General features: G+C 37.8%; 1 protein-coding gene across 4 annotated transcripts in view; it reads right to left on the reverse strand.

The window, feature by feature from the left end:
- Prmt3 (protein arginine methyltransferase 3) overlaps positions 1–17,368 on the reverse strand; it is a 113,233-nt gene that overhangs the window by 70,761 nt on the left and 25,104 nt on the right. For all 4 annotated transcript variants that reach the window (XM_010620415.3, XM_033764071.1, XM_033764073.1 and 1 more), the window contains one exon: positions 13,603–13,702. In XM_010620415.3, the coding sequence (XP_010618717.1) occupies positions 13,603–13,702 (100 nt within the window). The remainder of the gene's footprint in view (positions 1–13,602; positions 13,703–17,368) is intronic.

The raw sequence follows: 17,368 nt of genomic DNA on the forward strand, positions 1-17,368 counted from the left end.
CCTGAGTTCAGTCCCTGGTACCAGAAAAAAAAAAAAAAAAAAAAAAACACAAAAAAAAAAAAATCAAACAATCCTATACTATAACAGACGTGTATTATATTCTTTTCAGTAATTAACTGTGCGTATATCTAAAAGATTTAAAAGACTCACATGAGGGCTACCCACTTGGGATCCCTTCTGTCTCTCTTAGACAGAAGCTATCTTTCCTTCAATAAACATTTCCTACTCTTAACCAAAAAACAAAAAGACACTTGAATGACACAGCCAACTTGGTCCAAATGCTAATTATGTAACACTCCTTTCACTGAAAATAGAATATATTCTTTCTGAATCACTGTGAGACACTCAGTAAGACAGACCATATGCTAGTCCACAAAATAAGTCTGAAAATACATAAAGGAAGACATAATACAGAGGATGTTCTCATAACCAAATTAAATGAAAAATCAGTAACAGACACCTAAAACATTTCCTCCTGCTTGGAAATGAACACAAAATAACACAAATTGATTGAAAGATAAATTGGTTGACATTTCTTTACTAGTGGTATACAGTTAAAAGATAACACATTTTACATGTGTATCACAAATACTTCTCGGAGTCAATCCTATTCATTATTTTACTTGATTACTACTTTGTTTAAGAAAAACAACAACCATGGCTGACTACCACTGATGAGATGCTGCTCAATGCTCACACTGTCCTGTGCAACCTCTTCCTTCCTCATCTTGCACATTATGACATGCAACTCGCACTTTTCAGTAGAGTGGACTGCTGAAGAACATAATAGGGTGAGATCATTTTCCCTACAGGATATTCAAAGCTTGAAAACTTTTACTAGCTTAAAAATCCTTCTTCCACTAGATGGCACTCTGATGTAATCAATAAAAGACCAACTGTCCAATGGCCCCTTCTCCTTGGGTGGCAAACTTTGTAATAAGCACTTCTATCATGGGAAAAGTGAAACATCTTGAGAGCTGTCCAAAAGCACGGGTGGCTCTTATTCCAGAACTACAGAACCAGCTTCCAAGGCTGAGGAGTGTGGATGCAGGTGACTTCAGAAGTATTCACGATCCTCCAACTGGCTTTAAAAAAATCAGTCTGTACTATGGTCTGAATGTGCCTCCTGAATTCACACAGTAAAACTTATCCGGCAATGTGTGAAACCCTTGGGGAAAACACTAGGGCCCTTCTAGAAGGGTCTGAGGTGAAGAAAGTTTGTTCCCAAGGTGCCCCCTTGGAAGGAGAGAGCAGACCCTCACTACATACCAAACCTGCTGGGTCCTTTAGACTTCCAGCCTCCAAAGTGGGAAATACGGCTAGCCATGGTGCACATGCCTGTAATCCTAGCACTTGGGAGCCTGAGGCTGGAGGACTGCACTGAATTCCAGGCCAGCCTGAGCTACACAGGTGTTATGGCTTGTGTCTTGATGTCCCCCCAAAGCCTCACGCAGTTGCAGTCACGCATGGTGCTAGTTTTTTCTGGAACTGATTCATGGTGCAATGCTAGACTCAAGGGCACTAGGATTGAGGATTAAGTGTTACCTGTCCTAAATTATCTGAGTAAGATAAAAGGGGCAGAAAGATGCTACTGAGTGCCCTTCTTCTCCTCCTTCCTTTACTGCTTTTGAAGTCTTCCAGGCCATGAACTGTTGCTCCTCTGCCACCCTGCCTTGGAGCCAGCTGATTATGGACTGAAAACTCTACAAACCGTAAGCAAAATAAAAATTTCCCCTTTAATTTTGGGTATCTGGTATTTTGTCTCAGCAAGAAGAGAAAAGTAACTATGAAAATAGTGAGCTCAAGGCCAGCCTGAACTACAAAGCAAGATGTCTCGAAAAACCAAAAAACCAACAAAACAAAATAAAACCAAACAAAAATCCCACCCCCCAAAATAGCCACAAACAAACAAACAAACAAAAAACAGGAAACACTTTTATTGTCTATAAATTACTTAGTCTCAGGTACTTTGTAACAGCACCACAGACAAGTCAGAGTGACTCTATATACATATATAAATTACACAGCTTAGGGCTATAAACAATATTTACTAATAATATAATTCAGAACTTAAGAAACAGGATTTTACTCAGTTTCTAGTCACAATACATTTTAAGAACTACTGAGCCTAGCTGGGTATGGTGGCACATGCCCGTAATTCCAGCACTTGGGCGGCTGAGGCAGGAGTACTGCCACAAGTTCAAAGCTAGCCTGGGCTATATAGTGATTTCCAGGCCAGCCCGAACTAATAGCAAGACCCTCCAACAAACAAACAAACAAACAAACAACCTGAACCTCTAAGTACAAGAAGCATATGAGAAAAGATTTTGTTAGATTCCAGGAAGCTGGCTTTTACCTAGAGAGCATCTGCTAAACCTTGTAAATGAACATGGGGAAACAAGACAAAACCTACAACTCAGCCTAGACAAGGAAGGCAAGAGGAAATTGCCCCCAGTAAAGCAAGAACAATGACCACACTCACAAAGTGAATTTAAAATCTCACTCACTGCCTCACCCCACTGCCTCAACCCAGTTTAGAACCTTGGTGCTGAGTGGCCAGGCACACACCTCTTTCTCACCCCTACCCCACCTCTAATAACCTGTATATAAATAAAGTCAGACCTTCTGTAAATGCACAACCTTATGCAATGCCTGTTGGGGTAGGAAAAACCTCAAGCCAACGAAATTAAAAGTAATTCTGCAACATGCTCTTTGGTAAGCTCATGGAAATCAGGTAATCCCATACCATTTTTGGCAAGAATCATGGTGCTGGGGAGATTGATGCAATAACTGGTAACACTGTACACATTGACTCTTTGGTCCATCAACCCACCACTGGGATGTAAAGTGAAATGACACATGCAAAAGAAGACGCAATTCAGTATCATTATAAAAGCAAAAAGAATGAAGGAATGCAAGTGTGTATACATGCTATCTATACACCAAGATACTACACAGCCACGCAAAGGAAACATAATTTACCTAAAATCAATATACAATAAGTCCCTGAGTTAGAAACATTCAAACTGCAAACAAATTGTGGAAGTGGCTCAGGAGTCTGATGCTGTCAGAGGTGTGCTGCTGTGTACTTACTGTACAGTGCGATGGTGTAGAATAGTACAGCACTGTCAGGGACTTACTGTATTTTTGTGTGTTTAGATTTTCTGTGCTTCACATTGTGTACCTGTGGCAAAGGTGTATAAAATTCACTCTGTTGGACTTATGATAGAAAATGACTTTAGAATAATCTCTCAGAACTGAACTCGTTTATAAGCTGGGGACTCACTGTAATTTTAAACTGCAAAAATCACATGTATGGAACCTGTTAATTTTTGCATAACACAGAGTGAAAATATAAATATGTATGTAACATTTTCCACAAATATCAAGAGTTAAAAAGAAAACGGTAGGTGGCTGTAGTAACACACACTTGTAATCCCAGAACTCTAGGAAGTTGTCCCTCGGGGACAACTGCCTCACCTCCAAGGCCTTCTTCTGAAATCTAGGTGGAAGCGTCCCTGACCCCACAACTCTTTCATCCTGCACACCTGCAAAACCAGTACCAGGTGGATAATGTCAAGGTCTGCTGTCAGCTTGAGCAGTAGCTGGGTCCCCTTGAACTGGAGCTGCAGGAACATCTTAATGCCCGGATGCTAAGCACTGAGAAGCAAATTCCAAAGGATGAACTCCTTAGGTGGCAATTCTTCAGCATAGTGCAGTCTTTCACTTTAGCAAAGGAAAAGCCTTTTGAGCCTGCAAAGGATGGAGCCTCACTCCAGACATGTCCTAAACTCATTTTTCCTATTGTTCAGATTAAAGTACTTGGCTTCTTTTTAATGCTAATCTTTTCGGCATCTAAGCACTTCTCTGTCCTTCTTTGTGGGTGCTTTCTTTCTGGCTAAACTGGAAACTTTGAAAAGTGGGCTTTTGCTCTTACTCTTCAGTAAAAACCTAGCTAAAAGTCACCCATAACCATGCCACGCAATGCAATACTCACGACTTCTCAGTTCTGACAAGACTCTCCCATCAAGCTCAGCTTACAGCATCCTAGGGCTTCTCTAGCTAGCATCATGAAACCTTTCCTAACTCCACCTGCAAACCAGTCCCAAGGCTTCTGAACCATGTGATCACGTACAGCGAGAGCAATGGCCCCACTCCCAGTGCCACAATCTGTCTCAGTCACTTTCTCATCTCTGAGACATGATATCCAACACTTGAAACTTAGAGGAGTTTATTTTGGTTCACAGACTGTAGGTTTCAGTCCATAGCCGGCTGGCTCCAGGGCACAAGCAGCAGGGAGGAAAGGCCTGAGCAGAGGAAAGCAGGTCTCCTCACAGTGACCCAGACAGAGAGAAAGAGAGGAGCTGGGTAAGCAGACACATCCTGCCAGGTCAGGCCCACAGTAACCTGTCTCTTCAGACCAGACTCCACCTCCCGACAGCAGCCAGCTCTAAGCTCCCATAATCCAATCATCTCCCAAACACATGAGGCTTTGGGGCCATTTTAGATCTAAACCATGGCATCTAGTTTTTGTGAAGTTAGTGTTACCAGCTGAATTGCAAAAAGAGCTAAAATCCAATTATTTCTATCCATGAAAATGAGATCTGACACCAAGAAATGGAGAAAGAAGGCCTGGGATGTAGGTGAGTGGTGCTGAGCCTGCCTGGTAAGTGCAAAGTCCTGAGTTTGATTCCTCATACCAGAAAAAATAATATTTTAAAAAGAAAAAGAATTTTAAAAAAGAGGTGGAAGAAGACTTCTGGGAAAAAAAGGACAAAGCACTTCATCTCTGTCCTCAAACTAGAGAAAAGTAGATCAATTTAAGAAAATACTCAATTCTCAAACTGTTAAAGAGAAAAATCAGTTGATTTCAAGTAGGGTATAGAAATAGTAAGAATAAAATTCAAAGATGAGATAATAAAGCAAGAGAATCAGATAAAAAGGAAAATGGAAACTCAGAGAAGTAAAAGGAGAAATAAAGTATCATTTAGCAACCCATATCAGAGAAGCAGGAAACAGCATAACAGACACCACTAAAAAGCTAACTCTATCGGAGGTTCCAGGAGCACTTAGAACAGTGCTTGAGACATAACAACTGCCCAATGAACGCTTAAACATCATTTCAAACATTTTCTCTGCAAAATTAAAATACAATTAGCATTAGTATTCTAATAAATACAGTACTAAGCATTCTGATAAAAACATCTAAGCACTTCTTATTTTATTTAAGCATAAAATATTGTTCAGAAAGATTGGAATTTAGGATTTGACTTTGTGGGGGCAGTCCTGGGTATCGAATCCAGGGTGTTCCACTGCCGAGCTCCACACTAGCCCAGCTCTTCTCTTTTTAATAGGGTCTTGCTAAGTTCCCCAAGCAGGACTTGAACTTATGATTCTCTTCCCTATCTGACCCTGAAATGTATGTTTTTATTAAATGATTCTCTTAATTTTAATGTAGCTTAATTTATATTTCCATTTAACATTAATGTTCTTGAGATTAAGAAATTGTCCCCTACTCAAACTAATGAAAGTATCGGTATATTCTCTTCTAAAGCTTTTTTTACATTTAAGACTCAAATCTACTTGAAACTGATTTCTTCCTTTGCTATGAGTCAGGAGTCTTTTTTTTTTTTCCTCGAATAATAAGTCAATTGTACCTGTACTACCCTTTCCAATTACTCTGCAGTGCCACCTTTACCAAAAATGAACTGACCCGCATGAGTTCCACTGGTCTGTTTGTCCATCTTTGTACAACACTGCCTTAATTACTAAACTGAATTCATAGCTTGATAGGTAACAGACAAGTCCTTCTACCTTATTTTCATAAAGAAGATGAGCTACTCTGATTTTCTCCGTTTTCCTATAGTTGACTTTTCAACTTTATGCAAATATTGTTGGGAATTTTATTAGAAATACATCTACAGATTGAGTATAAAGAGAACCGGCATCTTTATAACGTCTCTAAACCTCAAACAGCTCTCAACTTATTGACATCATTTCATCAGTTATAAAGTGGAAATTATCTCCCCATACTACAATTTTTGAAGTACAACTGGGTATGAAAATAAGTGATCTAGGTGGGTACAGTGGCACATCCTGTAACCCTAGCCCTCTGGGAGTCTGAAGCAGGAGTACCTCAAGTTCAAGCCCTGCCTGATCAACTCAGTGACTTATCTAGATCCTGTCTCCAGATGAAAAAAGGGTAGGGACTAGCTCAATTCCAGTAATATGGAAAAAAAAAAAGTGATCTTCTACTCAGGAGGCTGACATGGGACAACTGCTTGAGACCAGGAATTTAAGGCCAGTCTGGGCAACAGAACAAGACCCTGTCTTTTTAAAAGAAAAACAAAAAATTCGTTATGTGAACTTTTTTCTGTTTTAAAAAATCAAATACAACTTTCCTTCATCACAACTTGATTTTAGGAGTGATATATCTAAGAGATTCTTCTAAAAGACAAAGAAACTGACACATAATGTAAGAAAGGAAAATTGCTGACTCACAATGTAATGTGAAACATGATCTAGATTCTAATGGAAGCAAATACTGGGATTAGATAAAAAAGGCTGGGAAGTAGTTAAGGGCAAAAATTAAAAGATTATAAAGCTGAAATAATTATTCATAAGGGCCCTAGTCATGATTTCATTGTTATTCTTTTTGCTTTTGATTCTTAATTCAGACTGTCAGTATATGAAACACCAATTTTCTCTTCATTGTTTAAGTGCTACAAATATCTCTCTGTACCATAATACTCAAAATATACTACCATAAAATGTGTATTTCATACTTTATCTAAAATTATTAGGAATTCTCAGTAATGCCCCCAAATTACTTACAGGGCAGTAAACTCAGAAATTTGCTTGAAATATATGTATAATAATTCTAATTCCACTAATGTTAAGAAAATTACTAATAATACTCCAACCCCAGTAATCCACATCCACCAGCAATTTTTACATTTCTTGTACAAACTACAGGCAGGGTCAACTAGTAAATGTTAGACGTGGAAATAAAAGGTCTTCTGCTTTTAGAAAGGCAAGGGAGACTTCCTAAAAATAGTCTTTCAAGATTATCTTTGTAGGGCCGGAGATTTAGCTCAGTGGTTCAGTGGCCTGCCTTGCAAGCGCAAGGACCCAAGTTCAATCCCCGGCACCTCCCCCCGCAAAAAGGATTTTCTTTGTATACACTACTTATTGAATAACCTAGTCCAAAAGTTATGCAGTAGCACAGAGCATGCATAAGTGAGTATAATTTTACAAAGTGAATGGCTGATTACTGACATATTACGAAGTGCCAGAGCTGCTTTGACATTACCCTCATTTAATCCTCTCAAGAGTCCTATGAAGTACTACTTCAACTTTCATTTTACAGAGAAGGAAACTGAGGTGCTGAGAAGATCAGTAATAGGCCCCAGGGAACAAACCTGAATTGCAAAAGGATCCCAAATCCAAAGTGGTTTAACCTTGGACCACCATTCTGAACCCTGTCATATTCTACCTCCTTCACTTCATGTTTTACAGAAAATTATAAATAAAGTCATGTCTGGCCAGTAAACTTACGATGAACATTCTGGGAAAGTTCAAATACACATCCGGTCACCATTTCCTAACACTAAGCCTGTGACAGAATATGGCCATATCAATAATTATGGCTTTTCAGTCTCTGTAGAATGGAAAGCAGGATAACAATTAATTATAGCTACAATAGAAGCTTGAATTAAGATGCAAAGGGTCCTCAGGAAAAACAGATTTTGCATGTCTTCAAGGGGTAGAGAGGAAATCTTTATAGCGGAGGCATCACTGAGATCAGTCTTAATTACTAGGAGTGTGGCAGGCAGGAACAGGAAGGTAACTAAGTGACAAAACAACTTGCTAACCTCTATTTGGTTCTATCATCATTAACTTCTATTGATGGCAAACTATTTTGGTCAAAAATATACCAACAAAAACTACAGAAGTATAAATACAAGGCTCTGAAATAGTAATCTGTCATTAAAAAAAACCATTTTAATTATTTTTTTTGTAACTTTGATAACTGACTACCAAAAAAAGCCCACACATCCTGCCTGCTTTGCAAGCACAAGGTCCTGAGTTCCATCCCCCATACCGCAAAAACAAATCAACCAACCAAATCCTGAAATGAAAAAGTCTTCCCTTTAATAGAGCGACAGAAGAATGAGAAATGTTAAGAGAAACTGACAAAAGATACCGAGTTGGGGGCTATGTCTAACATTTCCTTATCTGGAATCACTGGACATGGGAGATTATTTTAGAATACATGTTAGTAAATAAAACAATATGCGTGTAAGATGCACAATTTTATCTTGTTTAAAAAATTCAGAGTAATATATTGTTATGTGAAAGAGCAGCAGTATAAGAATGTCTACCATGTAGGGCAGACAATAGATGGGGAAAGCTGCCTGTCCTCCCCTACAGCTACTGCAGCAGAAGGCCTCACTGGAAGGCCAAAGGAGAAACAAAAACATTTCAAAACCGACAGCTTAATCGGGACCTATAAAATGGGATGCTAATAAGCCCCCCACCTTGAGCCATACTTTCTAAGTGGTAACAGCTATAAATCCTGAAGAGCTCTTTCCAACAACAAAGCACATTACCTACGAACAGCACACACAGACACACCTGCTCTGGTGAAGGTGACATGGGAAAAACAAGAAAATAAATAAAAAACCAAGACTATAAAAAATTAAACCAAGGGACTTTAAACAATGTGAATACACTCTTGAGTGATCTTGACAATGAAACAAAGTTCACCTAATTAACTCTGGTTGACAGCCCGATGACAGAAAATGAGGTGCAAACAAGAACTCTCTCTGGCAACTGCATTGTGCATGGCCAGGCTGTCTGTGGCTCACAAGATCACGCTGGCAACAGGCAGGTGGCAGCAACACCAGTTGAGTCGATCTGCTTTGCTGGACCTGAATTAGGGATGCTATTTCCAACAGCTTTATTAGGCAATCAGAAATAAGTTGTGAAGAATGGCTCTCAAAACAGGAACTTCTCTTGGTAGAACAAAATGTGAAAAATGAGAACACTTATTTATCAGCATAAATACCTTCCAGGCATTAAACTCTTTATAATTAATAATTTAAATTCTGTTCAATTAAAATGAAAATATACAGCTTGACAATAGTAGCAACACTGTGCTATATACTAGAAATTTGTTTTAAGGTAGTTCTCAGGTGCTTTTTGTGGGGGAGTTGAGACAGGGTTTTGCTATGTAGTTCAGGCTGGCCTTGAACTCATTATGTAGCCCACACAAGCCTCAAACTTATGGCGATCTTCCTGTCTCAGCCACCTAAGTGCTGGGCTACATAGTAAGACATGTCTAAAAAAAAAGCATTGTCCTGGTTCTCTCTTTCTTAGACCTCTCATCAGCATCTTCCCACTGTGTCCCCACACCCAGTGGGAGTCAGCTGTCACTGGAGCCTAGGAGGCAACCTACAGAATTTGCCCTTTCAGTACAGAAGGAGGCAGGGGAGAGATACAAATGGATCCAAGGTCAGACAACCCAAGACCAGCATGACTTTCAATAAAGTTTAGGTGCTTTTACATACATACAGAAAAGGTAAGTATAATAGACATATTAATTTGATAACTGTAATCATATGCATATGAAGGTATGTTGTAAACCCTAAATATATATATAGTAACAACAAAATTTTTATTTTAAACAAAAATAAAAACAAAATTAAAGGCAAGCTTAAATCTGGAAATTTGTTAATCTAAAAAGTAGCAATTTACTGAATAACATGCTGAGCTACTCTTATGTATGAAAATATCCCAAAATAAAGGCAAAATTCACAAACAGCTGCAGACATCATTGAATAGCTAGCGGACCATAGTAGAAAAAAACCCAGATGTGTATCTGCAATATAGGATGTCTACACTGTTACAGTGGATTACAAGTCTATCAAACATCTGTGTCCAACTGTGGAGGGTACATTCCTTTGTCCTTCCTTGTTGAAAATACTTTTAAAAAGTAAAACAAGAATTTTGTAGCTTAAAAATGGTTCATTCTAGAGTTTTATATATCCTTCCTATTTTAAATATAAAAAGTAACTTGTAAAGACACAGACCCTATACACTATATTTTAATTTGAAAATGCTGGTCCAGCCTATTGTAATGCTGCATGCCTGTAAACCCATGCGGAGGTTGGGAGGCTGAAGCAGGAGGACTGCCAAGAGTTCAAGGCCAGCCTGAGCTACATAGTAAGACATGCCTTAAAAAAAAAAAAAAGCTGGTACATAAAAATGTGGCTGGAAATTTAAAATGGTTAATATTTACTAATTGCTCACTGTTTTAGCCAAGGCAGGAGTATTTGAAAAATGTTGGGTAAATTTTAGAAAGCAGCCTTGCCCCATGTTTATTTATGTAACTAGTGTTTTCTAGCATCTCAGCTCAGAAACCCTATTGGAAGTACCAAAGTTAGGAGAGGACTTACAGACCCTATAAGATACCATAAATAATGTTTCCAACCCACTCAAGAATGCACAATATTTTAGAGCAAGCCTTTAAGGTGGTAAGTGCAAGTTTCATTAGAGAAATGAGGCCATCCAGAGTTGACTGCCATAGAATAATTACTGTTAAGTTAGTATCTCATCCTCTACCTTGAGCTTTTGTACAATGTCTACACTTCCACTCCACTTATGGTTACAAAGAAAGGCAGACAGTAAGATGATGCAAATGCTGATGTTATACTTCTAAGGCAAGGATGAAGGAAAGTCCTTAGGTATTCCCTCCTGAACACAATGATTTATATCCCTGAATGAAAGGCTTCCACAAATACCTCTGCTTCCAAATAAATGGCTTCTTTCATCTCAGGCTCCAATTACTCAGTACCCTGGGCTATAACACCTTTCTCATAGAGAGAGATTTGTCCCTGACTGGCCCTCCAAAGGAAAAGGTGCCTTAATATCAGAGTATAACTAGAAGAACAGAAACTACAGACTCTGAGGATAAGACACAAGAGAAGTCAACAAGAACTTCCAGTGAGACAACCAGATTTTAGTGACATCTGGAAATAAATAGCATCCTAAGGCTAGAGACAAAGAAGGAAGAGGCACCACCTCAGGTGGCTAGGGCCAGGGTCATACAATGGATGGTGGAAGCATGACAGGCCTTTCCAAAGGGAAATACAGCCACAAAATAAACACCAGCAGCAGTAACTCGAGAAGAGAAGGAAAGGAATGTCCTGGCTCTCCCTCTCTTAGACCTCTCATTAGCATTTTTCCACTGTGTCCCCAAACCTAGTGGGAGTCAGCTGTCACTGGAGCCTAGGAGGCTACAGAATTTGTCCTTTCAGTACAGAAGGAGGCAGGGGAGAGATACAAACGGATCCAAGGTCAGACAACCCAAGACCAGCATGACTTTCAATAAAGTTCACATTATAAAGACAATCTGGTAAATGTATCCAATCAACTATTCTTACTTCAATTATTAAACCAATAAGTTGTAGGACTTCATCATCTTTCAGATTTTGAAATAAAAACTGTAAAATCCAAGATCCAGAAATACAATGCTGCTAGGCAAGGTAAGAACAGCCCATTTAGCTGATGTGTAAAAATTTGCACCTGAGGTAAAGGACATCTGGTCAAGTCTGTCTTTTTATGCCTAAAAAGTCTAATTTGGAATAATGCAAAGGATATGTTTTCAAAGAAAAGTAAGAGAGTCCCTAGAGAAATGAATCAGCCAACATTTAGCATAAATTCATACTTCTTATTCAATTCAAACGAGAAAGCAGAGTGTTAACACGGATTCTCTGGAGTATGAGAATAAAAATATGTTGATTAGAAATTGATTTCAAAAGTCAATCTTAGAGCTATCCATACCTTTAAAAAAAAATTACTCGTTCTTATATGCTAAGAAATGTAAATAAACACAGCCATTATGGAAAATAGTATGGAAGTTCTTTAAAAAACCAAAATTATACTATGATCCAGCTATTCTACTACCTAGTTTTCCAAAAGAAATGAAATCAGTATACTGGGATTATCAGTATACTAACTAAAGAGATAATGTGTACTTCCATTTTTACAGCAGCCAATGACAGCCAATATCTGGAATCAACTGAGGTGTGTCTATCAATGGGTTAATGAATAAAAAAAATGCAACATAAATATACAACAGATTATCATACAGCTGTTAAAAACAGTGCAATCTCGTTATCTGAAGCAACATGAGTGGAACTGGAGGACATTATAGTAAGTGCAATAAGCCAGTACAAAAAAGACAAACATGGTATCTTCTCATTCATTGTGGAAGCAAACAAATGTTGAATTCATGTAGGTAGACAATAGAAAAGTGATCCCTAGAGACTAGAATAGGAGGGTAATAGAGGGAGGTGGCATAAAGGCTACCAAAATACAGCTGCAGTAAGTACAGTACTAATAACATTGTATATTTCAATAGATGACAACAGCACACAACTTATTATATATTTATAAGGCGCTAGAAGCAAGGAATTCAAAGGTTCTGAACAAAAAGAAATTATGAATATTTGAAGAGATGGAAATTCTAATGATCCTGGTTTGACCATTACACATTGTATATATGTATGGAATTATGTATGTATAATCAGAAATCAAGCAATGTTTCATATACCAAAGAATAAATGCACAATGGTCAATATGTTTTGCTCTTAATTAAAACATATTCCAATATTAACTAGGAATATATTTCAAGAACTCCCTAGAGTTTCTGTCATATGGCTAGGACATAATTCATAGAAAACTAAAAACAAAACATTATTTTAATTTTTGATAATTTATTTCATGAAAATATATTTACCAAATATAGCTTTAAAAAAAAAAACTTTCTAATTGTTAAGGAATCTGTGTCTATTGGAAGTATCTGTTTTATCTTAATCAAATGAGCATATCAATAAGTCAAATCAGTAAACACTATTTGTTTTAATTTATATTTAAAAAATTTTTTTTTTTTGGTACTGGGGATCGACCTCTGGTCATTGTGCTTGCAAGGCAGGCAGCGGAACCACTGAGCTAAATCCTGGCCCTAATTTATATAAATTTTTATATATTCTGCCTTCACTCATTTCAATAGTAATCTACATGCAAAGCTATGCAACATACTTTAATTTTATTATTTTGGTAAAAGCAATAAATTCTATTTTATGTGAAAAAGGATAGTGACTATGTAGCCTAAAGGACCACAAAGTGTGGACACTGGGCACAATAAAAAGGGGGAAATGTGCTAATTTTCATGAAGTCCTAAGATATCAATCCTTGGAGGCTTTCAGGCAGACATTTAAGCCTCTACAAATTTGGAAAGTAGAAAACAATTATTTGATTGTAAAGAGAAAATGTTTATTCTTGTAAAAACATGATAACCAGCCAATACACTACCATTTAGAATAACTTGTCATAACAATTGTTGCTATTTTTAAAATACTGCCACCATTCTGCCATTTAGTACATTATAATTAAGTACAGGGGCTGGGGCTTTAGCTCAGTGGTGCTGCCACCCACCTCACAAACATAAGGTTCAATCCCCAGTACCAAAAAAAAAAAAAGCTACCGGGTTCACTGCATTTATCATTGAAAGTAGTTTTTTCCGTGCACACTTACCATCCACTCAGATATGACAACATCCACTTTTTCTACAGGAAGATGAACTTCTTCAATCTTTCCTTTAATTAGTACAATAGTATCTTCGAGTTTATTTAGTCTGAAAATTATAGTAAATTGCATTAGTATATTAACCACACTGAAATCTAGTTAAATTACATATTTTTTTGCCAACTGTTCACATTGTTTTATGGAATTAAAAAGTATTCAAACTTTAACCTGTATTAAAATTATCATTTGGTTCTCCCATTAATGCCAAAGACGTTTCTGGTTAATATGGCAATATATAAACCAATAATGGAAACTTCCAGTTAAAAGGAAATTAATTATATAAAAAATATATGCCAAAAAACTTACTGTTTTTTTAAAAAAAGACAAAAGGTGTGTGGGGGGGAGTGAAGACAGAACACCAACAACAAAAATGCCGTTTAAAGGGAATAAAAGTACGTTATAAGCATATACAAATATGGCAAGAAGAAACTAATAAAATCTAACATTTTTTCAAAGAACAAAGAGAGTATGTAAAATATATTGTAAACATTTTGTATATAGGCTACTGGCTGAAATGAAAACAGTCTGGCTACATTGGGCTTAACAAGATTATTACTAGAGCTAAACTAAGAATAAAGAGAAGTCGTGGTGGTGAAAAAATTGGAAGCCAGAAACCTTTAACTTGAAGCCCAGACCCTCTAGCACTTCCCAACTACTGACTCTCAGCAAGCCTAATCATCCCATTGAGGCGTGCGTGCGATCACCTGTGAGGGAACAGCACTTATCCTGCAAGCACTACATAATGGTAATGGTATCAGCATGAAAAGCAAAAGCAACATTAGAGCTCCTCCTGGAAAGCACACATACTCTCAGGAGCATTCAGAGGGATCAATGGCTTAAGCAATGACTTCATGCCCAGGTGGACCCCCGGGCCAAGGACCAGGTGAGTCTCAGGTGCTGCTCCAGCCTCTTCTGTAGGCCCAGCGGGTGAGCAGAGAACAGACTTTCCCCTCTCCAGGTGAGTGTCTCCCAAGCTGCACTCATCATTATAGTTTCACAGACTGCTTTTCAGAAAAAAAACAAAGGATAAAGGGGAAGAGAGGAAAATGAAAGGGAGACAAAACAATAAGCACCTCATATGGAGGGGTTGTTTAGATGCTCTAAGAAAAACAATGTGGAAAAAAAGGGATTAGACAGAGCTTCTACAAAGGAATTATAAACAAGCTCTGTAGAGGCCATTAGGGATTACAGAGGCTCATTGTTTGGCTAAATGATTGCAGAAAACAATAAAAATGATTTATATCTGAAAATACAGGGCAAGAAGATGCTGACCAAGGTCAGAAGGTACAACGAGGAGGAAGAAATTAAAACCGCTGATCATGGGGAATTATTTTCCAGGGAACATTAATCTCCTAGGTGAATTTCCCATTTAAAGTAACTTAATATCCTTGTACAGTCTGGGAGATTACAAATATTAACAATAAACTCTGACACATTTTAATTTCCAATTTCTAAGTTTTTCATGGTTGTCTTCTTACATTTCCTGCCCCCTCATTTCTTGGCCTGCATAAAAATAAATGTTTATATATTATTTATGTACTTAGGACCTTAATACTTTTGTTTTTTCATTTCCAATTCTTAAACTTTCCTTTTTATCATCTTGCTGCATGGGCTGAGATCTCCACATTATAGTGCTGAATGGAAGAGGTGACAACTGGTACCCGTCTTGTTCCTAAATTCATCAAGAAGTTAATTGTGGGTTCTATTTTTGTTGATATTCCACATCACATTAGGACATTACTTTCCAGCTCTAGTTTTTGTTTTGTTTGTTTGCTTAGTCATTGTGGTACTAGAAATTGAAACCAGAGCCTCTCTGCTGAGCTACATCCCCAGGCCTGTTTTTATTTTTTTATTTTGAGACAAGGTCTCACTAAGTTACACAGGCTGGGCTTGGCCTTGCAATCCTCCTTCCTCAGGCTCCTAGAGTGCTGGGATTATAGGTGTCTGCCACCAAGACTAGATTGCCTAGAGTTTTAAATACACAAACATACAGAACAGGTAGTAAATTTTATCATTTTTTTCTGCAAATACTAAGATGATTCTCAATAGATTTTTCCGGCTAATTTTCTCATATTTAGCCAACTTTGTATTCATGTGGAAAACTGTAAAAGTATATTGCCCAATTAGCTAGCTAGCTTGCTTTCTTTTTTGAGTGCTGAGGATGAAACTCATGCTCTCTTGTGTGCTAAACACAGTCCACTACTGTTACAACCCCCACCCAATTTTTTAATACTGTAATTGATTAGGATTCTTGTACATATGTTCATGAATAAGTGATTTGTGATTTTTCTATTTTACTCCTTCAGTGTGATTTGGGTGTCAAAATTATTGGGCCCATTCACTGATGATTTATTCTTGACAATGATGACCTGCAAGTATAAAGAAAAAATGGGCTTTGTAACAAATTTCATAGGACAAGTTGGACATCTGAACAGAAGGCGGACTGGGGGGATGAATTAACGAATAAATGAATGAGAATAAACTGGACCACCACTTCATATCATAAACAAAATCCAATGCCCAGTAGATCACAATCTTATATACAAAAAGCACAATTATAAAGCGTTTACAAGAGGATATACTATCTGTGACTTCAGAATAGGCAAATATAATTCATTCAACTTACAAATAATGGCAAATATAAATAAGAAAGTTACTAAATGCGAACTGAAAAATTTAGTTCATCAGAAGAAATTGTCAAGGTGGTAAATACAAGAACAAGGCAAACCTCTTGCATTACATAAAATCTATGAACAAACCAAATCACTCATTCATATATTCTACAAATAAATATATATTCTACAAATTAGAAAAGACACAACTCGAAAGAAATCTATGCAAAAAACATAAGCAAATATTTGACAGAAAAGGGAATCCAAATGACCAATAATCACATGACATAGTCTCATCAACAATCACAGAAACAAAATATTTAAACGTGTTACTGCTATACAATCAACTTTAAAAGGTAGACAGTACATCCAGAACTTTAATATATTGCTGGCCTAAGTATAACATGGTATAACAACATTAGAAAATAGCCTGGCAATGCCTAGAAAATATGAAGTTCCCCATGTAAGTACATACACTACTGATGTGTATACCAGGGTACATGTGCAAAATGTTCATAACAGAACTGTTCTCAGCAGCCCATGTGATTGAAAAAGAGCAGTGAATGTGGGCAGGATTTGGAAGTGCCCTGGATGGTGGTTACTACATTTTACCATTTATATCTGGATATGCCCACAAAGCCTCATGTGCTCACAGGAGGGATTTTGGGGAGGCAATTGGATCACGGTGGCATGATACTCATTGGTGGATTAGTCTACTGATGAGTTTATGCTGAATGTGACTTGGGAGGTGAAGCCTAGCTAGAGGAAAGGGTCACTGGGACATGGCCTGGTAGGGTCTATCTCCCTCCTCCTCCATTGATCTTTTTCTGCCTCCTGCCTGCCACCCCATGAGCTCTTTCTCCTCTGCCATGCTGCCCTGCCTTGGAGCCAGCTGACCATGGACTGAGACCTCTACCAACTGGGAGCCAAGGTATTTCCTCCTCAGAGTTGTGGGTGTTGGGTAGTGTGTCCCACCAATGAGAAAGTAACTAAGAGGGGCCAGGGATTTAGCTCAGTGGTTCTGGCGCCTGCCTCGCAAGTGCAAGGACCCCGAGTTTGATCCCCAGCACTACAAAAAAAAAAAAAAAAAACACTAAGAGAAA

This window comes from Fukomys damarensis, unplaced genomic scaffold, assembly GCF_012274545.1.
Source record: "Fukomys damarensis isolate Sample0158 unplaced genomic scaffold, DMR_v1.0_HiC HiC_scaffold_16, whole genome shotgun sequence".
Lineage (NCBI taxonomy): Eukaryota > Metazoa > Chordata > Mammalia > Rodentia > Bathyergidae > Fukomys > Fukomys damarensis.